The following is a 27,595-nucleotide window of genomic DNA, read 5'->3' on the forward strand; positions in this document are numbered from 1 at the left end:
ATTCTGCCATTTCTGGGGCTGTAGGATAGGAGGCTTTAATATCTGATTTTACGTTCAGGTGCAGCGCTATGTACTCAGTTTACGTGACCAAGTCAAACTGGCTGCATAATACATGTGATGCATTGGAATGCACATGGCCAGTGAAGGTATTTAATGGTAGTTGAAATAAATACCAATTGTAAATAAGTGTTCATAGAGGTGCTTTATTGGGCTTGTTCAACCTGTAGGCCAGTCTCATTGTTTCTGGTTTCCATTTTCTGCCACTTGACAACTCATCGACCACGAAGAGAACAGGAGGAAGAACAGGATGGAGGTACAGATGACTGTGACAGAGTACATTGACACCTGAAATGCTGAGGGCCGCCAGCAAGAGAAAATGTTAGTGTCAGTTTCATTCCACTCATACAGTAGCTGTGGGGTAAGTTGAGACACATTTTGGGTATGGTTTCCTAGAAACAAGGGTATCATTTGAACAAATATTTAGGAAGATATAATTTCATGGAGTGTGAAGAAACCACATGGAAAAAGAGGTAAGCAAGTTATGATCCTTGTATCTAAACCAAAATAGATCATTAAAGATGGTTCTATACATCAGTTGGAGTCTAAGCTTCAATGTGGTCCTAAACCTAGCATGAATGTGCATCCTTGTAGTTGTGTGGGTTAATATAGTAAATGTTTGCCTTGGAGTAAGTTGAACCAACGGCAAGTGAGAGAATTTAAGAGTTCTTCCCAGGCATACTGCAAGGCGTTATCGCTGGTATATGTTAAAAGTGTAAAAAAAGTACAACGTTAAGCCTGTGTTGAAATATGCTTAAAAGACAAAGAGCAGTTGTGATTGTGTTTGGGGAAATATATACAGGATTATAAAAAGATGGTCATATTTAATTCAGTACAGAAATGTGTTGGTGGCTCAACTACTCGGGGTCAAGCTGTTTTAAACTGTAACGCTTAAATTAAGATTATTTCCAGGGATACACATCTACCTGAAATACGTAGATATCTTTGTTAGAAAGAATACTACATTTCCCTTGACAGAGTGATGTTGAATGTAAAAAAAAATAAAAAATCTCAACTTATCCCACTCTCCCCTATTTGGAATGTGCTTACCTATATTCAGATGACTATGATTCCCTTCCTGTTCTGACCCAACAACACAGGACCAAATGAGACTAACTGGGAGACTCGATCTGACCCAGACTCCCTCCTCGCCCTCTCACCATCAGGTGCTGGATGGAGGAGATGAGACAGCATGACTATTGGATAAAATAACCCAATTCAGTGTTAAGGTGAATGTAGAACATGGGGACCTGAAACACTCACAGGTGATGGAGCAGTGTTGTTTACACTCTTCCTCCTCTGTGCAGATTTCCACCCAGCAGTAAAAGTACACCTGAGAGACAAGATTCAGTAATCAGTGTTTTTCCCCCAATCCTGGTCTTCCAGTACACATTTCCGCTGTAGCCCTGGACAAAACACACCTCATTCAACTCATTGAGGGTTTGATGATTAGTTGAATCAGGTGTGCTTGTCAGGGCTACAATGAAAATGTGTACTGTTGGCATCATCAATGGCCAGGGTTGGGAAACACTGCAGCAGAGGGAGGACCAAGAGATCTTTGTTTAGACAATTTATACTAAACAAAAATAAACATAACATGCAAAAATTAACAATTTTACTGAATTACAGTTCATAAGGAAATCAGTCAATTGAAATAAATAAATTAGGCCCTGATCTATGGATTTCCTATGATTGGGCAGGGGCGCAGCCATGGGTGGGCCTGGGAGGACATAGACCCAAACTCTTGGGAGACAGACCCAGCCAATCAGAATTAGTTTTTCCCCCACAGAAGAGCTTTATTACAGACAGAAATACTCCTCGATTTCATCAGCTGTCCGGGTGGCTGGTCTCAGACAATCCCGCAGGTGAAGAAGCCGGATGTGGAGGTCCTGGGCTGGTGTGGTTACACGTGGTCTGTGGTTGTGTAACCGGTTGGACATACTGCCAAATTCTCTAAAACGACGGAGGCGGCTTATGGTGGAGAAAAACATTAAATTCTCTGGCAACAAACATTAAATTCTCTGGTGGATCTTCCTGCAGTCAGAATGTCAATTGCACGCCCTCTCAAAACTTGAGACATCTGTGACATTGTGTTGTGTGACAAAACTGCCAATTTTAGAGTGGCCTTTTGTTGTCCCCTGAACAAGGTGCACCTGTGTAATGATCAAGCTGTTTAATCAGTTTCTTGATATGCCACACCTTTCAGGTGGATGGATTATCTTAGCAAATGAGAAATGCTCACGAACGGGGGATGTAAACAAATTTGTGCACAACATTTGAGAGAAATATGCTTTGTGTGTATGGAAGAGTTCTGGGATCTTTTATTTCAGCTCATGAAACCAACACTTTACATGTTGCGTTTATATTTTTGTTCAGTATAATAGCAAAATGTTCAGATTCTTCAGATAAATAGGATAGATCTTACCTCCTCCACACTGGGATTGCCCGTCTCAGGGTCCACAAAGGAAAAGGTCTTGACATCAAACCTCCTGACCTGGGAGTGCGAGGTTGTCCTCCCCTGACTGTCCACTGGGATAGAACTCCTCACGTTGTCCAGAGGGTTAGGACAGCTGTCAGGGAGAAGGATGGGAGTGAGACTACTAAACCAATGCATATTGACAGTCTTCATATTCACAGTGATTAATCTTCAGTCAGTATAGGAAAACTTGCGTCTCCCTCCCTCTCACCCATCATAGAGTAGTGTCCATACGGAGTGTCTGGAGGCAGGGTAGGCGAAGCAGTCCCGCACACGCAGGGAGAGACTGGGGTCAGGGGAGGGTGGAGCGATTGACACCTCCACATACACAGGCTTATGCAGATACAGGGTCAGGGGCAGCTGGTCCTCAGGGAGGAAAAAGGTAAAGGACTCATCTGGAAAAAAGAAAAGGGTGAGGATGATGAAGGTCTACCAGTGTGTGAAGTGACAACTCTTGATGCCATATACTTGCAGTGTTTGGATTTGGCATCCCTTGCTTGGTCTGTGGAAACCATATTGTTTTACTACAGTACCTGTGGCTATTCTCATCTGCACTCGGACAGTCCCCAGTGCAGTCACAGGTGGAGGGTTAGTTGGGTTTAAGGACCACAGATCAGTGTGGAGGAGAGCTGACCCCTCATATTGACACTGGACCTGCAGACTACAAACCAAGTCTCATTCAAAACATTTACTCCATAATAGTTTCAAGCAATTAGGTTCTGGCTAAAGCCACGATATGGTAAAGTAGTCTAAATTGTAGTGCACTGTCTATAGGCAGGAAGAGAAATAAGCAGCTACCTGAAGGGAGAATGTTTGCCTGTAATCTTTGGATGCAGTTCCTCTACCTCCACCTCATAGCTTACAACATCCCCATTCACCTGTAAATATAAGAGGGGGAACAAGGTATTTTAGCATACCTAAGAGTATTCAACACTGCAAGAAAAAGCAGCATTATACTACTACCAGAGGCATTCAGGACAGAAGTATACTACTGTAGATTAGGGCAGAAGGTAAACTAGACCTAATGACTCACCATCATCTTTGTGCCACACTCCCTCACCCCAATTTTAAAGACAGCTGTATCTGCAGAGGTAGCTACAGGAGAGCACTGTGGCTGACCCTTGACGGCAAGGTTGTTCGGGTTGATTGGGGGGTCAGTGTCTGTCGCCTTCACAGAGAACACAAAATGGCCATCCAGAGAACAGGCTGAGAGCAAGAGGAGGAGACAGAAACAAGGAGTTATTCTTGACATTTAATCTCTGATCTCACCACGACAGTCACTATCCCTCTGCTGATACTTTCTTTCAGAAGCATGTTCTCCATTGTACAAAATACACACAAAACTAATTCCATTACTGTTCATTCTGTAATAGCAAGTTGAGTCATGATCATCATAGCAGCATCCCAGTTTGATACAGCCATCATTGGAGACATCCTGGGGCCCACAGTCCACACGCAAAGCTCTATGGATGCTGCATTTTCCTGATCGTGCTGAAGGAAAGTAAATTGGAAGAATGACTTTTACAGAGGTGGTACTAAAGGGCACTGCAATCACTATGTGTGATAAATCATCTAAAATTCACTCCCTATAAAATTATATGAACTCACAGGTTCGACCGATGATGGGTTTCTGGGCCATCTTCTTGAGTAGGGGGCAGCTAATATTGACCCTGTACCATTGATCCCCTGCGTCCAGCTGGACTCTCAAAGACACAACCACTGTGTCACCCTAAAGATAAACCAAAGTGGTTTGATATGGCAATCAGTAGGTTTACACACAGACCAAGACCTCTCAATGCAATGAACATCAAAAAACATTACCATACCTCAACCTGTGCGTAACAACTGTCATATCGACTCTGGAAAGAAAGGGTACCATTCTTTTCTCCCCTTCTCACTCCACAATGTTCTTTGGCTTTTGGCACAGGCACACTGACTCCATACCTGTCTAGGGAAAGTGAGCTCAACCAGTATACCATACATTCTAATTAAACAAACAAAATCTGCAGATATAGAGGGCTAAAATATGGCTATTTACCTTTTACGCGTAGGTTATGAAGAACCGCTTGACCGAAAACTGCGCGTATTCGTCGGGCGGTGCAGGTGACTCGAGGCAGGGCATCTTGTGCTCTAGTTTGAGCGGTTTTCTGCTGCACGAGAGTTGAAAGGCATCGGTAATATGGCGCAAAGAATGCAAAAATTACACAAATCATCAGTAGCATTGTTAGGCTACAGGTTATGCTGTGTTTTAATTAGTTAAATGATTCACAATTGAACAATATAACTGTGACAAAAGTAATATTTTGCGCGGTATTTGTGTGGTTTCTTTGTGTAGTGAAGACACGTGTCTTGGAAGACCAGTAATTGGAGTGATGAGGCAGGACATTGCGTCAGGCTTTGTTAGCCCACAGGTGATTAAGTCAATTATCACAGTCTGACTGTATATAGGCCTGCTGTACGTAATACATCCGTGACTGAATGAATGATAACATTTCATTTTATGAATACATTTGATTTATTATTAAAGGATCCTTCCAACTTTTACCCCATTGTTTTCTTTAATAGCCTACTGTGGGGAAAAGGCAATTAATTTTCACCTCAGGGTCATTAAATGCAATTATTAAAAAACAAACTCAATCCCCTTCTTTTCTCTCACAGTCGCCATGCTCATTTCTCAGTCCCTATGGCAATGCTTGTACCGATTGCTTGTACCCACCTATTCTATGCTATGAGGCTTTTTAACATGAGCACTTATATTCATTGATGATGTGCTGCTTTTAATGTCAGTGTGTCCTTTGTTGTGTTTTATTGTGTATTTATTGGTGGTGTTGTGTATTGGCTGGTTCAATCAAATGTGCCCTTTTGGCGATTAATAAAGAACTATCTTAATTTATTACATAACCAGGCCCATCTTCTTGCTACATATTGGAAGCCACAAAATGAAATAGAATGTTGTATATTTTTTTCTATAAACACTGTGTTTAGTAGGCCTACTGTCACTGTGGCATGGCATTGTCCCCCATGTAATGCAGACACAGAACAGGATGCAAATAGCTATATAGGACAACGTTTGGAAGTCTACTTTTTGCATGTAGCAATTTGAGGAAGATCGTAGAGCAAGATTATTTGTAAATTCATGTGATCCACATAATTGCAGCTAAATTAAAAGTTGTCCCACTGAGAAGAGGCATGCCATGCCTCATGTCAGTTAAAAGTGGAATGGACATGATATACACATAGTTAAACTAAGTGATGAGAAAATGTATTCACATTTAGTTTTTTTCCCTGTATTCCATCCTTTTTTTGGACCATACATATGCCATGAGTAATGAGTCATAAACTGATTACACAATTGGCCTACTAGCTTTTCCATTACATGTGTTGGTTGTACAAGCAGAATTATATAATCCAATTTGGAATATATAGCCACCCATTAGATGTTCTAGTATTGGACTATGACTGAGAGGCAAACTCGAAGCACATTCTATGGATGATATTTAAGCAATAATTAATCATATATGAAAAGCATTTACACTCCTTAGGCCTACTCAGCTCTCTTCACAACCACAATGCTGTATTATTTCATCCAAACCAATCTCAAATATCCCACCTAACCTCAACACACCAGAATTATATGACAATCTCAATTCAAAGGCTTGTTGACAATATGGGAAACAATGTTGGCAAACAGAACATTGCAGTCACAGTACATAAAACAGCTGATCCTGTGACGTAACACTGAGGTTTTTGGGGCATTCCTCTCATTTCCAGTGTGTAGCTGTACCTGACGAAGAGTACATTAGACTATCTGAACATGGCTTTAAATCGAAATCATTCTCAAAACGGAGGAGTTTTGATAAACAACGACGAGAGGTTAGTGAATCATTAATCGCCACGAAGCTCACTTTCTAAAGGTAGCTTAGTTACCTAACTCGCAAGTTAGCGTTAGCTGTTATGGTAATGTTAGCTAGCTAGCTTCCGTAGATAGTGTTAATTAAATCTAGCCAATGTCAGTTAGCTACTTGGGTTTCTTTTTTCATTCCGCAAGCGCTATTTTGTAGCGCTAACGTCGTTAGCTAGTTTAATTATTTTTAGCTAGCTAACTGTTAGCTAGCTATCAGTCAGCAACGTCGTTGTTGTTGGCCTTGCTGGCAGGAAAAGCTACCTAAGTACCAAGTCAGTCAGTCATCATTACGCCTTTGAAACGTATTAAAGCTAACGTTAACTAGATATATTTTATTACTTTAGTAAAACTAGATGTACAAGTAAGCTAGCTAAATAAGTTTGCTTTCCAGGGAGGTAGACTGACAGCAAAGTCAACAAAGAGAGCGAACCCGCCCGCCTCTACTACCACCTGAGTCTAAATTAAACGCTGTGACTGAGTTTTAGGAAGTTGATAAAGTAAAATGAACTTAGGAAAATTACGAATAAAAAAAACTTTTCATAATAGTTCGATTTGACACATTCTGGAAGTGTCAGATTTAACCAACCAACCAGTATTTGAAATGCCAATGGTAGGCCTATGTGAAATAATGTAGACTATACAGAATCACCCTATGTCCGTTGACACTCGGTTCTGCTACGATTCTAGGAAAGTATTTGTCCTATGGAGGACCTATCATACATACTATACCTATTTGTCTGTAAATTCACTGTATCCTCCACTAGTGTGTTGAGGGAATGCAAGAATGTGGAGCTGTCCTTCAGTGATGTCACCAGCAAGACAGACCTGCTGAGGGGGACTAAGAAGGGGACTGTTTACCTCACTCCATACAGGGTATGTTTATTATCTGACCATGCTGGTCCTGTGTGCCTGTTGGAAGACAATCCTTTTTCTTCTATGAGGTTTAATAGCGGTTGGCATCCAATAAATGTTGCATTACCGTCACCTACTAGACTGGAGTATAACTCCATTTGCTTAAAAAAAATCCATACAAAACAATCTACAAATACCCTACCATCTAACCCTGCACTCACTAAAAACCCACCACCCTGCTCCACTATTTAAATCTATTTAGTCCTACCTCAGGTCAACAGCCTGAAAAAATGTGAAACCACCACTTAACACACCCTGTAACTCTTCTGACGTCAAGTCTCACACACCCAAATACATCTCTGCAGCTGCCACCACAACTTCAATTTTCTGCGACTTACGTTCCATCCCTGCAATATAGTTGATAACCATTGCTATAAATGCTAAAAATCCAATCTTACTGAAACATCACTTTTTAGCCTATCCCTCTATACTGGTACAGATCTACTACTCACGCCACTCTTAGGATCCCTCCCCCTTGACCCATCTTCCTCTACTTTCTTCAGTGCCTCAGCATACGACAACTTCTGCACTACTCTATCCCTGGAAACCTCAACCTGCCTCTCGCACACCGGACATTTCTGATCTCCAGTCCCATGGGCACCCCTAATGGGCACCCCCAATGCTACACATTCCTTTGTCTCATGCCCTTCTGCACACTTCTCACACCTAGGAATCTCCCTCCTACACACTGCTGCCACATGCCCATAAGCTTGACACATGTAACAATGCAATGTATTCGGCACAAAAGCTTTTATGGGCTAACTTATATATCCTAACATCACTTTGTTGGGAAAAGACTCAACATCAAAACTCAAAATGGGGCCCGAGTGGCGCAGCGGTCTAAGGCATTGCATCACAGTGCTAGAGGCGTCACTACAGACCCGGTTCGATCCCAGGCTGTGATGCAGCCGGCCGCGACCTGGAGACCCATGAGGCGGCGCACAGTTGGCCTAGCGTTGTCCGGGTTAGGGAGGGTTTGGCCGGCCGGAATTCCCTTGTCCCATTGCGCTCTAGTGACTCCTTGTGGCGGGCCAGTCGCCTGCTGGATGGTGTTTCCTCCGACACATTGGTTGGGCTTGCTTCCGGGTTAAGTGAGCAGTGTGTCAAGAAGCAGTGTGGCTTGGCATGGTTGTGTTTGAGGATGCATGGCTCTCGACCTTCGCCTCTCCTGAGTCCGTAGGATAGTTGCAGCGATGGGACAAGACTTTAACCACCAGTTGGATATTGAGGAAAAAGGGGTAAAACGTTTTTTTTAAATACTAATAAAAACTCACAAGGACATACGACTCTTCTGTTTCACTACTCACGCCATCCTGTCTGCGTCGCATCAAACGACAAGTATCACAAACTGGAAGACTACCGTTGCTCTACGTCCCATCTCATTGCCCTCTTTCTCTCTGTTTGTCCTTGTTTCAGTTGGTGTTTGTGTCCAGTAATGCCAAGGACAGCCTGGGGTCTGTGATGTTCCCGTACTACCTGATGAAGGGCTGCAGCATCGAGCAGCCAGTCTTCGCTGCCAATTACATCAGGGGCACAGTATCTGCTGAGGCTGGGGGTAGGCAGCAGTTTGTTGTCCTCCCATAGCATTCAACACCATCATGAGGAAATAACTGTAGAGCATGCAAAGTGTTTATGGCCTCCAGTCCCAGGTATGGCCTCATGTGTCCTAGGAATACATGCAGAAGTAAATCAATGACGCAAGGGTGATTTGCCAAGGCCAGATATTTTCCGAGGCTGACATCATTCTGTAAACCACAATCTCATTTTACTTTACAATGTCTATGTGTCAAAGTTTTTAGCAGCAGTCGTAGAAATTGAAGTGTGACATCTCCAAAGCACTGATTATAATTCAATATCAGACGTGCATTGTTCATCAATGTTTTGTCACTACTTTCTTTGGTTTCAGGAGGCTGGGAAGGCCAGGCTAGCTTCAAGATGTCTTTTTCCAGTGGGGGAGCCATCGAGTTAGGTCAGCACCTCTTCAAACTGGCAACAAATGGTAAGTAATTTCATGACTGCCATGTTTGTCAGTACAGAGCCTATTTGTCATTCAACATACAGTATCTGCTTTACTCAGTTTATATCGTACAATTAAGTAATTAATCCAGGCACTTGTCATCTCCCGTCTGGATTACTGCAACTCGCTGTTTGTTGGCTGGGCTCCCTGCCTGTGCCATTAAACCCCTACAACTCATCCAGAACGCCGCAGCCCGTCTGGTGTTCAACCTTCCCAAGTTCTCTCACGTCACCCTGCTCCTCCGCTCTCTCCACTGGCTTACAGTTGAAGCTCGCATCCGCTACAAGACCATGGTGCTTGCCTACGGAGCTGTGAGGGGAACGGCACCTCCGTACCTTCAGGCTCTGATCAGGACCTACACCCAAACAAGGGCACTGCGTTCATCCACCTCTGGCCTGCTCGCCTCCCTACCTCTGAGGAAGCACAGTTCCCGCTCAGCCCAGTCAAAACTGTTCGCTGCTCTGGCACCCCAATGGTGGAACAAGCTCCCTCACGACGCCAGGACAGCGGAGTCAATCACCACCTTCCGGAGACACCTGAAACCCCACCTCTTTAAGGAATACCTGGGACAGGATAAAGTAATCCTTCTAACCCCCCCCCCCGCCCCCCACCCCCCCTAAAAGATTTAGATGCACTATTGTAAAGTGGTTGTTACACTGGATATCTTAAGGTGAATGCACCAATTTGTAAGTCGCTCTGGATAAGAGCGTCTGCTAAATGACTTAAATGTAATTCATTAAACATGTACGTCACTAAAGCATTTCCTAGTAATACTGTCAAAGTTTGTTATATTTGTTAGGCTACATATTTGTTATACATGTTACTCTTTTAGTCCAGTCTGTATTTTAGGATTAACCCTTAACTTTGTTTTAGCATCTCGTGCCCCTCCTGCTCAAAACGGAGGTGCCTCCTTTGGCTATCCCTCTCCTGGAGTGATGAATGGCTACGGCCCACCACCTGTTCCTCAGAACTACCCGTATGAACCCCCACCCCAGCAGAATGGTTTCTACCAGGCTCCCCCAGGCAACATGGGCTATCCCTACCCTATGGCAGCCGCAGGTGTGTTATTAAAGAACTTTATCATCACTATAAAACTGTTTGTATGTTATGCAGGTTTGGGTCATAATAATTGACAATCAAATGCTGTGATGCTAGCAGATTAAATACGGAAATATTTTGGATAATGCCTCCATTGTTATGAGTGTATGAATTTTATTGATTGGTGTCAATATTTATAACTACTTCAAGTAAAGATGTGTCCCCAAGGCTGTTATGAGTATTTTAGGTATTCTCTCTTGTGTTGCAGGAATGTACCCATCTACCCCTGCCTACATGGCCCCACCGCCCCCCTATCCTGGGCCCCCCCAAAACTGGGCTGCTCCCCCTGCAGGTTTGTCTCCCTGTCTCTCTCTGTATGTCTGCATCGCTGCATCTGTCTGATCCCATCAGTCTGCCTCAATATGAAGCATATGACGCATGGCACTGAGAAAGGAGTGCTGATGTCGTAACCGGTACACATCATATTAAAAAGGAGAAACAAAGAAAATACCTCTCACCCCTAGTCTCCCTTACCCCATGAAACAACCCAGTTGGCCTTAACTCAGTACTCCTCATTTACATGTCAGTTGTGTGTCTATTTGTGGGTTTTGGAGAATTGAAATAGAGTTGGAAGTGTGCATAATTCTGTCTGGAAAAGGTCTTGTCACGAGTATCCTGCTGCAATATACTGTGCTAAGTGTGCTCCATTGTCTCTCCTACTCTACAGTTACAGTAGCATGTGCTTCTGTATCAGTTACTGTACATGTGCATTATTCTCCCCTCATTTCTCTGTCTCTCCCTGATCCTCAGGTAATGCCAAGGCAGCAGAGGCAGCAGGCAGTGCCTATTTCAACCCCAACAACCCCCACAATGTCTACATGCCCATGGTAAGGGACCTGTTATTCTCTCCATGTCCATTCAGTGCATGCACTTTATGCTGTGTTGATGTTTTTATTTCAGTATTTTTAAGATATTCTATTGCTGTTTATTCCCACATAGGAACAGCCTCCTCCCTATGCACCTTCTGCCCCTCCTGCTCCTTACCCAGGCTATCCAGAGAAGAAGAACAACTAAAGCTCAATATCCATCATCCCCTAATAAATGCAACAGCAAATTATTAAGGGGGTGATAATTATTAGACTGGAAAGGAAAATATAAAGTACTACATTGACAAAAAGGCAAGATTATTTTTCTGGCAATTCACACAAGTAATTGAGGCACAACAATATTGGGACATTTTCAAATGATGAATGTTTCCTTTTAATCATGAGTAAAGCTTTATTTCACCCACTCAGTTTATTTTATTTTGTCAATTGCCAAGTTAAATGGTTATTCACGTAACAGATAAGTATTCAATCTTTTCAGTTATCATGGTCGGCTCTCTCTCTCCTTCAGTCTGTTAGAATGTGGAACATTCCTGTACTTAGGAAAGGGTATCTAACTGCCCTGTTGAGTTGAAGTACATGTAATGGGCAGTATGGGGAATGTATAGGCATTAAATATTTACAGCATTTTTTAAAATCCAGAGGTTTATTACCAAAATACATTTTATAACAATTTTTGATTAAAATTATGATGCTTATTAACAAAACAACAATTTCTATTCCTACTAGTATTGTAAAGTATTTTTACATTCACGTTCACAGTAAGTGTTTCCATTGTGTTGGTGCGTGGTTTAAGTTTGTTCCAGAGAGCCTTGAATGAAAGCTGAAGTTTCCAGTGCGCTCAATGCACACCATACCTTTCTAGATTATTTCTGGCTTTTTATTGAAGGAAGTGCATGTTGTTTGAATATGGCAATTGGATGGAGTACTTACATGTACTGCTACATATGTGAGATTATTGGTAATGTGCAATGTTCCTAGATTTCACAAATAACTTGTTGAACCTAGAGATGATAACTGGTCACATGAATAACCCATGTCCTAGTCGAACCCTGTATATTGTATTGATGAATGCAAAGCCCGGCTGAAACCAAAACCCTACTCTGTGCAATTACACAAGTGTGGGGTTAGTAGGCCATGTATTTATTTAGCCGCTAGCCCGCTACACAGTGCTTTCTTGCAGTTATGACGAATTAACCTGTGAAAACCACTAATTTATTCCTGATTTAAACTGAGTTGTAGTGTCTAACAGACCATGTAATTGCTATTTTCTCAGAGTGCATAGAGGACATTTTGTACTAGTTTTAGGTTAGAGGTTTGGTTGGTTTTAATTATCTGCTTAAATTTATCAAATGTCTGAAATATCTTGTTTGTAAACCATATTCCTTATTTTCAGTTCTTCATATTGATTCAAAATCTAATAATAAATAAATGTTTATGTAAAACTTATCTAAAACAGTGGTGTACCAGTATTTGTACCAGTTTGTATAGAACAAACAAAAAAAGGTCAGTATTGCACAAAAAAATCGTATTAGTAATATCTTGAATAACATATTATGATATAAAACGCTATCAAATCCTGACGATATCGTCACTCCATATTTTCACAGAAAATCACACACTATACAGAGGTATTTCAAAATACAGTTTCAAGAATCATAATAAGTAACATTACAATTCAAAGACTCCAAATACAAGCACACCAAAACATTCATTACACACAACTGCTGTCTTGAAAAGTTTTCATGTCATCATCACAGAAGGATAAGACATCTCAAATGATAACACTTAAGGAATGACTAATACATTTCTCCTTCATATACCCTCCCCACCAACTAATTCATACTAAGGAAAACATTTGACTATCACTACTTTATGGCTCAATTCCTAGTTTATTTCCAATTCCCTCCCTTGGGAAAAGGAATTGTGCTTTTTAAAACTTAATTTAATTACTTATTGAATACTTAACTGTCATTTTGTTTTTATGGTGTGTGAAGTGAAGCAACATTTAATTAGACTGCTGAATAGTGATGTGTACAACCTGATTTTAATGTGCTTTTCTTCCAAGCACTATGAAGCATGTTTTAAGGGGAGTGTCAACCCCTGGGTGTACAAAATAAGAACTTGAGTTAATGATGTACCACCTATAACACACAGCGGTACTTTGTGGTTAGTGGCTTCTACCCCTAGACTACTTACTATCCAGTTACTGATAATGGTACCGTACTATTACTTTGGGCCAGTAACTATGTAGCCCGCTGCCCATCCCTCCCCTTTATGACCTTTCAATAGTCTAATACTCTTCTTTGCATCACCTCTCCTTCATTTGTACTGATTTGAAAACAAATCCCCTGTTGAGTTGCCATATTATTTTCACATATCCTATTTTTTGGGGATGAAGATCAAGATGTGGAGTGATCAGTGAAGACGAAGGAGAGGAAGTGACTATAGGTTATTATTAAGAGTCGGTCTTAATGCTTCCCTTATGGCTCCTCCTGTAGGAACCACACCTCGTTGCGTCGGCCGTAGGGTTTCATTGGCGGGTCGTAGGTGCAGCAGAAGTACTGTTTCCGCTGAAAGGGGGCAGTCTCACCAAGAGTTTTGGTAAGGCGAGAGGCCTCTGCTCGGTACTCAGTCTCCCCTGCGAAGCCTCCAAACTGCCTGTGAAAAGAAAGGGTAGGTGGATAGGAAAGGAGAGATAAAGAGGATATGTGATCAAATCATTGAATATGAATATTAAATAATTTTTTTATCGTAAAGAATTAAAGAACAATGTGAGGTGAAGACTGCATGGAGACACCCACAGTGAGTAGACAGTCATGCCGGGTCGATCCTCGATTCTGATGGCACTGTCGATGGGCACAGGGGGACTGACTTGGTAGTTGGTGGGAATCCTGAGGCTAACCACCAAACGGCGTGACATCACACCATCGTCCCTGGGATACACTGTGATGATAACCGGTGCTGTCGTCCCCATTGCATCCCCTTGGAAAACAAAGAAACAGAGGACAGATAGAGGGGATAGCAGACAACTTATTGCAACAGTCTTATTATGTGTGCATCGAGTTCATTGCATCCTCTTTGGCCCAGTTTCAAACTGACCTCTAGCATCGAACAGAGTAGATACTTCTTCAGTCACCCTTGAAGATCTGAAAGTACTGAATAGGTGCCAGTAACATGGTAATAACACTATCAAATCCTCTGGTAGACTAGGAAGAGTTTTCACCATATTACTTGCTTACATCAATGCAATACTTTCAGATATGCATATTACATCGGTGGCTCAATTCAATCCGTAGCGCTTAAGACCTGCGCTACAGCGGTTAGTTCGAAATTTAAAGGCAATGTTTCCACATTCACGGTAAGCGCTGCATATGTCGGCTCAATCAGAAATTCCCTTCAAATTTCAATCGCGCTATAGCACTGAACTTCAGCGATATGGATTGAGTCGAGCCCCTAGATCTTTCTGAGCTTAGGGCTCATTAAAGATGTGTCCACATATGAAGTCCATTGACTGACAGGACAAGCCCTGCTCTCTGATTGGCTCACCTTGGTCGTTGCTTCCCCCAATGTACACGAGAAGCTTCCTCACTAGCTCCCCCGTCACCTGGTCAAAGGTCCGCCCCTCTGAGCTCACTGAGGCATACTTTGCACCATCGTACCTCCGCACCTCGTAGCTGACCCCCTCCTGGGGAAGAGAGCGGGAGGCAAAACGTGATTCACCAATGACACACATGTTGACAAACTGTTCAGAGGGAAGGACACCACACACTACTTGGGGGTTAGAGGGGGGTGGGGCTGGGGGTGCTGTGATTGCCGATATGCAATGGGCAGAATCTGTGCTCACTGATGCCGGTGAAACACTTGGAGTGGAAACGAACAGAGGACAGCCAAATGCCCCCAGAAAAGGATCTAGATCAAAAATATTACGCTAATTTGATTCCAGTTCTTTCCTGCTCTGCTCTCAGGGCCCCGCAGTGTTTAATGAAGCCTAAAGAGAATAATGGGACAGAGATGCCTGTTCTTACATAAGACCAAACCATAGGCGCCGCACACACACACACATGGCAGAGTGGGGTTAATGCAGTGTGTACACACACTCACTGACTTGCTGCCTGTTCTTATACATGTTATGATGTACTTGTCCTAAGAGGAAGGCTTATGCTGAGAAATATCAACCATTAAATAACAGAGGAACGTTACGTTTCACAATAATCACACATTCCATAACCAGTCTTGAGTAAATCTGTTCCACTGAAAGGGACCTCAATGTAGGCCACATTTTTGAAAGCACCAATGTTTTTGTTCAGACCCATTCCACTAAGTTATCCCTTGTTTTAAATCACTCACGCTGAATACAAATGCCTGCTACATGACTAGACATATAATGCAATGTAAATACTACATTATGCACTGAAAACACTATTTAAAAGTAGGACTGGATGACAACATAATGATGTTTGTTTCCAATATTAGGGTTGTTTTCCTAAAGAAGTTAAATCTGCTTTGTGTTATGTTTCCTTGCCACGACACTACCGAGTATCGCGATACTGGTATCGTCTTGGCCCTAGCAACAATATTGATATGTGATTCATTGTATTGATTGATACAGGGATTGAACTGTGTTGCTGAATAGCTAAAAGATTTGTAGCTAAAAGGTTTATTTTAGCAGAATTGTCTAGACTAATAATTGACTCCAGCTGGTCTAATTGGGATGTCGAGAACTCGTTCATAGTGCATCTGACTAGTGTTTGGTGTTCATATTGATGAAGGCGTTGTGGTTGCAACCCATCCTTGAGACTGTGGAATAAATGTAAATGTAAGGCTCATAAGAAATAACTACAGTCAAGATGGGATGACAGTAATGCCATATCATTAGCACGTTTTCTTACTTCACTGCAATTATGCTAAGATGTGTCACTGGTGTCAACTGGCCCATTCCCATTGTGTTGTTCCACATTTTTTGTTATTTTGGCTCTGTACTCCAGCACTTTGGATTTGAAATGATACACTGACTGAGGTTAAAGTGCAAATAGTCTGCTTGAGGGTATTTTCATCCATATTGGGTGAACCATTTAGATACAGCACGTTTTGTACATAGTCCCCCAATTTTAGGGGACCAAAAGAATTGGGACAAATTCACTTATATGTGTATTAAAGTATTAAAAAGTGAAGTATTTACAAACATTCTATTCTTATGTACAATAAAAATTATCAAAAAGTGCTGGAGTACAGAGCCAAAACAACAACAAAATTCACTGTCCCAATCCTTTGGAGCCCACGGTATATGTCACTGTGACCAACATTAACAATACATGTAGGTGACATGTTCCAACAGCAATAATTGAACATTTTGTTCCTGAGTTCAGTCTAAAGGTGCAATTAGCGTGTGTGCTTAGCTGGAATCCTGCAACCTTCGTATATAATTACTCTGTGTCTCAGCTGGGTAGACGTGGGCCATAATTAATGTAGATGTGCTAATATTAGCAATTCATTTCATATTCAACCCGCTCTCTTTCTTTTTCTAACTTTTAAACAAATGGTTTTAATTGGTTTGAATGTCACCACACAATGTCATGTGAAGTTTGTAAACCTCTCACACAGAGAAGTTGACATTTCAGTCTTACATGACAACTATGGCCTCTATAACCATTCAGTTGGCTTGGAGTATGAGCCTGTCTTGTGTATCAAGAAATAGACAATGTGCTGTCATTATATAATAAGCATATTGTGCTGTCAACTTGTTCATCTAATCAAATGTCTTGTCATTACTAAACAATGCATGGTGCCAAGTAAGATCATTTCAGAGGAATTAAAACATTGCGTAATATCAATACTGTGAAAATGAAAAAAACGTGAAAATAAAAAGAATAGCACCCACCTCTGTATTGGTAAAAGCTAAGGGATGGGCCTGGAGAAATGTAACCGCTCGCAAATGCACAGACAGAGAAAGGACACAAGGACTGACCATCCATGAAATCAAAATGATAGTTTAAACCATGTTTTGAGGCTATACAGTGTTTGTTTACATTTATGTTGTTTACAAACATTGGGGTGATGGGGTACGACAGTTGAGGATATGACAGTTGAACCAAGCTCATGAGGCATTTATTTTATGTTCTTCAAGAATCAATGTGTACATATCATTAATTTATAAGTCCAAAAATGGATGTAACTATTTGTAATATGAGAGGGCCCACCAAGCTCTCTGTGTGTGTGTGTGTGTGTGTGTGTGTGTGTGTGTGTGTGTGTGTGTGTGTGTGTGTGTGTGTGTGTGTGTGTGTGTGTGTGTGTGTGTGTGTGTGTGTGTGTGTGTGTGTGTGTGTGTGTGTGTGTGTGTGTGTAGACAGTTCATCTGTATTCAGTTTTAATTAAGAGTGTATGATGTCAGACTCAATTTCCTCTGATCGTTGGTCTGTGTGAGATTTCAGTGTGATCATTTAGTCTCTAGTGAAGTTAACAGATTTAGCACTGACTGACTTCAAAACTGCCAATAGCCTGTCTACCGCCTATTTAATGGACACTCATGTGCCTATTGATACAGTGTCTTTTTCCTATTCCTCATACAGTCTTTTTGGTCATCTGGTTGCATGTTATAGATTGAACTAGTTCCAGATTCATGATCAGTCTTTTTGTCAGGCAAATGTCTGTAGATGTGTCTGTCAGTGTCACCTGTATGGTCAGTGTAGCAGTATACACAGTGGTGCCACTACTGAGGTCATAGGGAACACACAGAGATCTGCCCCCACCCTCTACTGCGAGCTCACAGGTGCCAGGAGGTAAGGTGTAATTAATAATGGTTGGTTTCAAAAGGTCAAACACCTTTTGACCTGTATTGGCATTACAGAACCCTTAAAATGCATAACACACAGGCCTACGGATAATCAAAATAGATTTTTCTTGAGATCATGGTAGGCTGGGGCCAATAGGCTAGTTTCACTGCAACCAAAGTAACTAATGAAAACTGTTTTGGAATAAAAAAATATTTGCGAGATACTGAAGAGATCTGTCTGTAATGACCAGTTGTTTTATGCACCAAACAAGACGGAGGTGTACAGTGGCGCGCGCGATCAAGTGATGGAACGCTTGACTGACAGACACACACACTAAAGTTGAAACTGACAGGTCAAGGTGTATCCTACCTTGGTCTCGCTGCTGAGCAATTTGTAGTCCGTTTCTTCGGTGTTCCCGAAAATTGAATTCTTTATCATTCCAAACATCGCGCTCTGGCCAGGTCACCACTCTGATGCGCGCGTTGTCCCTTTATACTATGTTATGTTGCCGCCTGTGTTTCCTTTGTGAAATAACTTGTTCTTATTTCATAATCTAGCCTACCTTCTTATTTTTGTCCAACTTTTAAAATCACATAAGGAGATTCACTTAAAATATGTTGTACACTCCTTTCCTTGATCCTCGGCCTTATTGGACAAATCAAATCAGAACCTATATCTATTTACGTATTTATATAATATTGTTACCTAGTAGTGCAACTAGGTTGAAATAGTGAATCTTGCTTCTAGCTCACTAGACGAGTTGACGAATTACAGCCACACGAATATAAACAACTGTCTCCGCCCTCCCTCACCCGCCTCCACTCCTTTAAAAAAACATTTCCACTTAATATCTAGCCAACTTTTCATTCACTTAACATTAATGATTCCCACCGATTATAATGCACATTATTACAGGCGGTAACATGATCTAGTTTATTTCATTTGTATTTAGATCTCCACTGCGTAAGGTTATACTTGCATTAAACATTCATACACTGAATACTTAATGCAGCAGTGTAGCCTAATGTATGTAGTAATATAGAATCGTGATTGAAATGAGAACCTGTCATTCGCTTTTCACACACCACCTCAAAACATACACATAGCAGTGACACGCTTGTGCTTCTCGCCAGCTGTGTGTCAAAGTAATTCCATGTCTTGGTATGCATGGAGGAGTGGGGTGTAGAGACGCGTGTTATTTTGCGACTTTATAACAATATAATTTGACGCTATCTGTTGGTGTGCCACTATGCATTACGTTCCCACTGCATGCATGTGGACGGTGGGTGCTGCCGCGCATGTGCAAGCATATTTATTGTCCCTATGTGTCACAGTGTTCTGCGTAGCTCTAGGGTCAATCTATTTAAACCCACACAGAAGACAATCTTAGTCACCGTGTAACAAATGGAATGTGGAGAGTTACACAGCTACACAGATTTATTTAAGAAAAGGGGATGAATAGAAGAGAATGAATAGTCCAATAGGGGCAGAGTTAATGACGAGGCTTTCTTTTTGAACGATAATCCAGGATGAAAACATAGCAAAGGGCAAAGAACGAAAAAAAAAAACAGTTCCCAGAAGGCAATACATGTTACTCGTATAAAACAATATATAGCAAAAGACTGCAGAGAAAAATGTAGTGGAGTTGGTTGAAATGCCAGTTGCCATGGACACAATGAAACAAATTAATCTGCCAGTACAAAGCAATACAACTCCTATCTGCTGTTTTCCATTGTGCTGGTAATACTCCTCTTATAAAACGCCCACGAGACAAAATAAAGCATGTTGTTAAACTTCTCTTATGTATGTTGCATGCCCTAGCACTATCTAAGACCTTTTCTTTATTTCACTGTTGGCTGGTCTTCACACTGTTTAAACCACTGGCCAAAAGGTAGTGAACAAAACATTTAAAATATCAAAGGCCACGCAATGATCCATCCATCTGACTTATCATACCCTCTTTGTAATGTTTAATCTTTTAATTAACCAGGAATTTTAATTGCCCGATGTCCTTTAAAATATACAAATGACTGAGTTATCATCGGTTTTATCTGCCGAGTATGAGTGCTTTACCTGAACATCATACATTGCGCCAAGGAAGCCTTACTGAATTGAGGTCAAAAGGGATATCATTACTTAATTGGTTATGTTTTATTAGCAGATTATTAAACAGGCACTAGCAGCATACGGATTGCAAGAAAAGTGTGATGTCATGCTGACCCGATAAAAGTGATTAATACTTTAATTGGCAAAATTTGTCCCATTGTATTTACAAAGATTTTAATTACAGCCATTGTCTTGACACAGACATAGAAAGTGAGGAGTGGTAGGGAAAGCTGGGAATCTCATATTTCTAATAGCTTTGATCCTCCCTTGTATAATAACAATTCACAGTCATTGTTCGTCGCAGCCTTCATCTCTTCCTCTGTTTTGTAAAACAGCAAAATAGCATTAGGTCCAGCGTGATGATTACAACCCTCTGGTGTTGTACGAGTCTTCTCCCATCCCTTCTCTCACTTCTCCCAGCCCTTCCCTCCAGGCTGGGTGGGCAGCCTGAGCCCCACAATTCCTGCCATCTCCTCTGTGTCACGCTGCCCTTTCCCATGGTACATGTCGTAGAGAGCCATGTGTTGCCGGGTGGAGGTGAGCAGACAGAGGTAGCTGTGCGAAGCATGGAGGGCCTCCTCCTGAGCACGACAATATCTCTCCCCAGTGATCTAACAAAATGGGCAGAATTAAGATAAAAAGCATGCATAACAATGACACCAACATAGGACTAACGTCACCATCTTGAAGGTGAATTTATGCAGCAATTACACTTGAAAATAGATATGATACATTTACTAAAGAAATATAAAGTGCCTAGTGAAAGTAAACACCCCCGTGTCTTCACATTTTGCTGCCTTAAAATAAAATCTAAAAAGGGATTACATTTGATTTTTTCCCCCTACAGTACTGCACAATTTCAAAGTGAAAGAAAGTTATAGAACATTTTCAAAATTAATAAACAAATACAAGATGTCTTGATTGTGTGTCTTCACACCCCAGAGTTAACCTCTCTGCGAGTAAGGCTAGTTTCCTGAATTTCCGCCTGTCTGAAGTGCCCAAAGTAAACTGCATGTTACTCAGGCCCAGAAGCTAGAATATGCATATAATTGGTAGAATTGGATAGAAAACTAATAATGTCTGCGAGTATAACAGAACTGATATAGCAGGCAAAAACCCGAGGAAAATCGATCCGGAAAATTAGTTTTTGGAGCTCCGAATGACTTCCAATGCAATGCTATTGAAAGATCTAATTTCCACCTCCCAGATTGCAGTTCCTATGGCTTCCAGTAGATGTCAGTCTTTATACAAGGTTTTAGACTTGTTTTTTTTTCAATGAAGAAGTATTTGTAGTCTTTCCAAGTTGAGCGCCAGGGCAAAAGTAGTCTTTTTGCACGCGTGAACGTGGGTGCGCTCTTCGTTCTTTTCCTTTGCCATTGGACATAGTAATCTCCGTCTGAAATATTATCATTTATTTAGATATTAGACAACCTGAGGATTAATAAAGAACATCGTTTGACTCGTTTGGATGAACTTTGCTGGTAACTTTTTGGAATCCTTTGTATGCATGTTGAAGGACGATTATTGAAATCAATGGCGCCAACTAAACAGCGTTTTTGGGATATAAAGGACTTTATCGAACAAAACAACCATTCATTGTGTAGCTGCGACCCTTGGGATTGCAAACAGAGGAAGATCTTCAAAAGTAAGTGATTTATTTTATCGCTATTTGCTATTTCGTGACGCCTGTGCTGGTTTGGAAAATATGCTAATGTGAGGCGTTGTCCTCAGACAATCGAATGCTATGCTTTCTGCTTTCGCCGTAAAACCTTTTTGAAATCTGACAACGCAATTAGATTACCAAGATTCTAAGCTAAAGAATCATGACACTTGTATTTTCATGAATGTTTAATATTACAATTTTGTATTTGGCGCGCGCCGATGTTGTCGAATTTGATCCTGCTTAGCGGGGTCTCCGCACTAAGAGGTTTAATACTTGGTGGAAGCATCATTGGCAACCATTACAGCTGTGAATAACTTTCATTAAGATTCTACTAACTTTGCACAACTCTTAAGGTAAAAATACTGCATAGCCATAGTTTTTAAATCAACATTTCTCAAGCCCAGTAAATTTGGTTGTGAATGATTGATGGACAGCAATATTTAAAATCTTAAATCTGGTTAAAACAAATTAATAAAAAAATCTAATCTGAGACAAGTCAGGACTGAGACTGGACCATTCAGGAACAATCAACCACTTTTGACAGCCATTCTGGTGTGTCTTTTGCATTAAAATGTTTATTTGTCCAACTAAAAAATAAAACTCCACTCCAGGGTTAGGTTTTCAGAAGACTGAAGTGGGTTTTTCTGTAGCTTTTTGCCTGGGCTGTGCTCCTTTCATATGTCTTTTGATCCGAATAAACTTTCCAGTCCCTGCCGGTGACAAGCATACCCATAACATGATGCTGCCACCACAATACTTGAAAATAGAGATGGTTTCAATCATGACGCAACAGGAAGCGGGATTAGTCGGACCAGGCAATCTTTTACCACTGCTCAATTGTCCAGTGTTGGTGATTGCGTGTCCACTGGAGCCGCTTCTTCTTGTTTTAAGCTGATAGGAGTGGAACCCGGTGTGGTCGTCTGCTGCAATAGCCCATCCGTGAAAATGAGTAGTAGGTTGTGTAGATCTGTTGAGTTCCGAAATGCCGTTCTGCACACTTTGTACTGTGCCGTTATTTCCCTGTTTGTGGCCCACATGTTAGCTTGCACGATTCTTGACATTTTCCTTCAACCTCTCTCATCAATGAGCTGTTTTCGCCCACAGGACTGCCGCTGACTGGATGTTTGTCGCTCCATTCTCATTAAACCCTAGACACTGTCATGCGTGAAAAGCCCAGGAGGCCGGTCGCTTCTGAGATACTGGAACCGGTGTGCTTAGCACCGACGATTATACCATGCTCAAAGTCGCTTAGGTCACTCGTTTTGCCAATTCTAACGTTCAATCAATCCAACATTAAAATGAATGCCTTGATGCCTGTCTGCCTGCTTTATATAGCAACCCATAGCCACGTGACTCACTGTCTCTAGGAGCTAACCATTTCCTTGAACAGGGTAGTGTACCTAATAAACTAGCAACTGAGTGCATGTAACCCGAAGAGTTGGTAGAATCTTATTCCAAATGATTCACAGCTGCCCAAGGTGATTTCACCAAGTATTAACTCAGAGGGTTGGCGACTTGTCCAACTTATATATTTTTTTTATTCTTTCAATTTGAAAATGAGGAGTAGGTTTTTAGATCTGTAGAAAAAAAATGTTTAATCCATTGTTAGATTGAATTTTAAGTCAGTAAAATGTGGAAAAAAGTTCAAGGAGGTGTAGACTTTCTAAAGGAAAGGGGATACCTAGTCAGTTGCACAAATTAATTAATTCAACTGAAATGTGTCTCCCGCATTTAACCCAACCACTGAATCAGAGAGGTGCGGGAGGCTGCCTTAATCGATGTCATCGGCGCCCGGGGAGCAGATGTTGTTGGACACTGTATATTTTTGAATACTTCAAAAATATACAGACTATATGATAACAGAGTCTGGAATCAACAGGATCCTGAACAGCTTCTACCGCCAAGCCATAAGACTGCTGTTAGAGTTTTAACTCTGAGAATTAGAACCTACGGACACTATGAAATCTCAAACCAAGTTTATTCTTCCCAGAGTATCAATACAGCTGCATTAGACAAAGACATTGTATACACAAGCACTGATATTTAACCCTTCCTCCTAAGCTGAGTCTCCTCCTACACATCTGAACAAACATTGCATCTTTATTGCTAGGCAGGAAACTAAGTGATACGGGCCAGAAACTTTTCTTTCTCCCGTAACGTGACCTCGACCCCCTTCATCACTAATCCATGGCTCTCTCCCCTTATCAATGCCTACCATGTGGTCGCTTTCCCTACACTCAGTACATTCCAAGCTTAATTGCACCCACTATATACTTTCCTCCTACAGATAACCATTAACCTCTGGTGTAGCCCCTCGGCTATGGCAACCCTCCGGTCTCTACTACAACTAATGATTAATAACATTTAAAGTTCAGAAATCCAAACCTATCACTGCTAAATAGCTCATCAAATGGCTACCCGGACTACCTGCATTGACCCTTCTTTGCACCGACGATGCACACACTGGACTCTACCCACACACACACTTACATCACAACACACACAGACTTTCATACTCTCCACATAGCTGATGCTACTGTCTATTACCCATCATATTGCTTAGTCACTTTACCCCTACCTATATGCAAGCTACCTCAATTACCTCTTACTCCTGCACATCGACTCGCGGGTACTACTTCCTGTATATAGCCATGTTATTATTGTATTCACATTGTATTTATTCCTCGTGTCAAAATGTCAATAACTTTTTTTTTTTTTTTTTTAATCATCTTTCTCTCTGCATTGTTGGAAAAGGACCTGTTGTTCACAAAGCATGAAAAATAACATTTCTTGGGAAAAAATGGCTAACTTTACGTTGTATACTACATCACATCTACTAACTAAAGAGGATGTAGTCAGTGGGGTCAGTGTGAATATATAGCCTACTGCATGAAGACAGGATCGTGTCCCATCTCATGGTTGGGCTATGGCCTTACCATTTTGCCTCGTATTCTTGGCCAATGTTTGAATGAAGCCTACATTTGTTAAGTTGATGAGTTTGAATGGTTGGTAACACATTTGCCAAGAAGAAAGGAATGCTATGATTGGCTAGCTATACCAATCTAATCTTCTTCCCCAGGCCCACTGTCGCAAAAAAATCCACCAACCCCCCCAACATCAGACCATATTCAATGACACTCACAATATGTCAATGCCTGTCAAACAGATTCAATTCAATTAGGGATGCACGATATAATCGGTGAACATATCGGAATCAGACGATATTAACAAAAACTAGATATTGGTCGATTTATTTTAACACCAATGTGCAAAACCGATGTCAAAGCTGACGTGCATACCTATATAACGAAGGTACATGACATAATGACGCCACGTAAAATTTTGCGCTATAAATGCAACACGGCATTCCTAAACTAGCCCACAATGTCTGCTGTGTTGATCGAGCAGTCAACAAGTCGAGCAGTCATTTGAAAGAGTAAGAAAATTTCAGCGAGACAACTCGAAGGCGAAATCCATCAAAGCCAAGATAATGGAATTCATTGCCCTTGACAATCAACCGTTCTCTGTCGTGGGTGATGTTGGCTTTCGCCGACTGGTCGAGCACCGGTACACACTACCAAGTGCGCTATTTTTTCCAGATTTTGCCCTACTGGAGTTACACAGTAATAGCATCACTGCTATTAGCTTCACAACATACATACTGTGGAACGCCGTTTGGGTCTTTGCGTGTCAAAAAAGATACAGTAGCACTGTCAAAGCTGTACAGGAAAGTCTGCAAACAAGCAAACACTGACCACGAACGATGTGTTTACAATACCGCGTTGGTAATAAAGCATAATTTGTTCGACCGCAACTTCTGGGGTACCTAGCTAGCACCAATACAACCAGCCTGAAATCAATGACCAGTAGAAACTGCAGTCATTTTCATTATTCTTAGCAATGATTTAGGAATCCTTGTAAGTATTAGCTAAGTTGCCACTTGTTGTTCACCTATTGAAATTGAACGTCAGTTCATGAAAATAAATTGCTAGCCAGCTACTTAACCCTGTTGCCCAAAGCTAACGTTATAAGCAGCCAGTTTACTTCATCTGGCTAGTGAGGCTCGACCGCTGGGTTATGTGTTGTGAAGCTAGCCACAATAAGGATTAGGCACAATAGTGGAATTAGCGGTTTGCCTTCAAAATAAAAGTATGTCATTCACAGTGATGCAAATGAATACAAATAGTAGAAATATGCCATACTTTAATTTTGAAGGCTAACCGCAAAGTCCACTATTGTGGCTCAATCCTTATAGATGACACCTAGCTATATAGTTAGCTAGCTAACTATATAGCTACTGAAACAGATGTCGTTTTGCTATGTTTTTGGGGAAGAACATTGTTTGCATCCATGAGCTAGCTAGCTTTTTTTATGACCAGCAATGTAGGTGTGCGAGAACTTTAACCAGCATCATTGCATATGCATCGATGAATCGTTGTGACATATGAAATACGAGTGATAGTGTAATCAATGTGTAATAACTACGTAAAAAAATGTATGTGCAGTCAACCTGATTGGTCAAATAGTGCTATTTCTGGTGTATCATTTTTTGACACGCGTTCCATAGAAATTCTGGTTGAGAATGAAACAACTGAACAACGAAACAGCACAGCAAGTAAGTGAAAGAAATAGGTTTTGATTATGTTTTACTGGTAATGGGGACATACGTCAATGTCAACAAAATAACTTGTTGGTCAATGTGTGTGTCTGTAACCTTTATTTAAATGTGAAATATTGTGGCCTGCTGTTATTTTCAATTTGTTACCTAGTTGTTATCCTGCCTTTTCAGGGACCCCAAAGCTCTCTGAAGCGTCTGCTGTTGAGAATCGCTGTACATTTCTGCACTGCTACAGCAAATGAACATTGTTAATGGTTATTTATTATTATTATCATCATCATGCCGGTAGTCCTGCAATATCTAGGCCTAATAATAGTGCATAGGAGAAAAAGTAGCACTAATGTTAACGTTAGACACACAAGCTCACGACGGTCACCTTGGCTTGGTTAGACAGCTACAAGTAACGTTAGGGTCAATGATACTAACCTGGTGCTGCCATTGGATAACGTTAGCTTATCACTGTAATTTAGCAAATTAGTCCCATAAGAAAGCCACCAATGCGGCTTATGCTTGAAGACAACCCGTTCCAGGATGGCTAAATTGTGGCTGGGGTCGCTAACACATTTTTAACCACGCAATCTAGCTAAATTAGCCACATTAGCTTACATTACTATGGTGGATAGATGTCATGGTTCCATTAAAGTTGTAGCTAGCTAACCTCATTTACTCATCAACATGACTTACCTGGTTTTTACGGAATTGATCTAAAACATAATTGTATGTCAAAGATTGTTTGTATTTCGGTCCTTTAATCGCTCGTATCTCCTTCAGGATCCCCCGGCAAATGCGTAGAGGTGAAGACAACGACGCCATGTTGGACTGGCTTGTTTGGGTGCGCACCGATGACATAAATCATTCGTGCTCACCTACTACCAGGAGCACAAATAATGACATCACTTTCGTATAGTAATAATTAAAACCTTCAAAATAAAAGCCCACGTTTCAAACCATGGCAAATATCGATAACTCATTCAAAAGATATTACACTCAGTGGACAGTTTTTTAGGTACACCCATCTAGTACCGAGTCGGACCCCCCTTTGCCTTCAGAACATCCGGAATTCTTTGTAGGCATGGATTCAAGATGTCAAATCAAATGTATTTGTCAAATGCGCCGAATACAACAGATGTAGACCTTACCGTGAAAT

At 41.3% G+C, this 27,595-nt stretch overlaps 4 protein-coding genes across 7 annotated transcripts; 1 reads left to right on the forward strand and 3 right to left on the reverse strand.

Moving 5' to 3' along the window:
* Positions 1 to 185: 185 nt before the first annotated feature.
* On the reverse strand, positions 186 to 7,270 carry LOC115200342 (zona pellucida sperm-binding protein 4). 4 transcript variants are annotated; one of them, XM_029763336.1, is made up of 13 exons: positions 7,167 to 7,270; positions 4,572 to 4,683; positions 4,360 to 4,481; positions 4,142 to 4,262; positions 3,890 to 4,024; positions 3,567 to 3,739; positions 3,332 to 3,411; positions 3,067 to 3,194; positions 2,745 to 2,928; positions 2,483 to 2,627; positions 1,321 to 1,390; positions 1,108 to 1,226; positions 186 to 353 (listed from the first exon to the last, which is right to left on the reverse strand). In XM_029763336.1, the coding sequence occupies exons 4-12, from the start codon at positions 4,170 to 4,172 to the stop codon at positions 1,114 to 1,116; spliced, it is 1,059 nt and encodes a 352-aa protein (XP_029619196.1). In that variant the 5' UTR covers positions 4,173 to 4,262; positions 4,360 to 4,481; positions 4,572 to 4,683; positions 7,167 to 7,270; the 3' UTR covers positions 186 to 353; positions 1,108 to 1,113. The 4 variants fall into 4 exon arrangements, with proteins under 4 accessions (XP_029619196.1, XP_029619205.1, XP_029619215.1 ...); XM_029763345.1 differs by having other exon boundaries at positions 4,572 to 4,680; positions 7,167 to 7,244; XM_029763355.1 differs by lacking the exon at positions 7,167 to 7,270 and having other exon boundaries at positions 4,360 to 4,477; positions 4,572 to 5,493.
* LOC115200365 (WW domain-binding protein 2-like) lies at positions 6,247 to 12,735 on the forward strand. Its single transcript, XM_029763380.1, has 8 exons — positions 6,247 to 6,406; positions 7,202 to 7,310; positions 8,766 to 8,904; positions 9,256 to 9,348; positions 10,240 to 10,425; positions 10,673 to 10,756; positions 11,215 to 11,291; positions 11,404 to 12,735. The coding sequence occupies exons 1-8, from the start codon at positions 6,348 to 6,350 to the stop codon at positions 11,476 to 11,478; spliced, it is 822 nt and encodes a 273-aa protein (XP_029619240.1). The 5' UTR covers positions 6,247 to 6,347; the 3' UTR covers positions 11,479 to 12,735.
* On the reverse strand, positions 11,654 to 18,863 carry LOC115200370 (heme-binding protein 1). Its single transcript, XM_029763394.1, has 4 exons — positions 18,431 to 18,863; positions 14,838 to 14,976; positions 14,093 to 14,273; positions 11,654 to 13,949 (listed from the first exon to the last, which is right to left on the reverse strand). Exons 1-4 carry the CDS (start codon positions 18,506 to 18,508, stop codon positions 13,772 to 13,774), a joined length of 576 nt encoding a protein of 191 aa, XP_029619254.1. The 5' UTR covers positions 18,509 to 18,863; the 3' UTR covers positions 11,654 to 13,771.
* A 594-nt stretch (positions 18,864 to 19,457) lies between these two features.
* On the reverse strand, positions 19,458 to 27,311 carry LOC115200378 (protein FMC1 homolog). The gene is made up of 2 exons (XM_029763406.1): positions 27,133 to 27,311; positions 19,458 to 20,778 (listed from the first exon to the last, which is right to left on the reverse strand). Exons 1-2 carry the CDS (start codon positions 27,295 to 27,297, stop codon positions 20,575 to 20,577), a joined length of 369 nt encoding a protein of 122 aa, XP_029619266.1. The 5' UTR covers positions 27,298 to 27,311; the 3' UTR covers positions 19,458 to 20,574.
* Between the last annotated feature and the right edge of the window lie 284 nt (positions 27,312 to 27,595).

The sequence above is a fragment of the Salmo trutta genome, chromosome 1 (genome assembly GCF_901001165.1).
Source record: "Salmo trutta chromosome 1, fSalTru1.1, whole genome shotgun sequence".
Lineage (NCBI taxonomy): Eukaryota > Metazoa > Chordata > Actinopteri > Salmoniformes > Salmonidae > Salmo > Salmo trutta.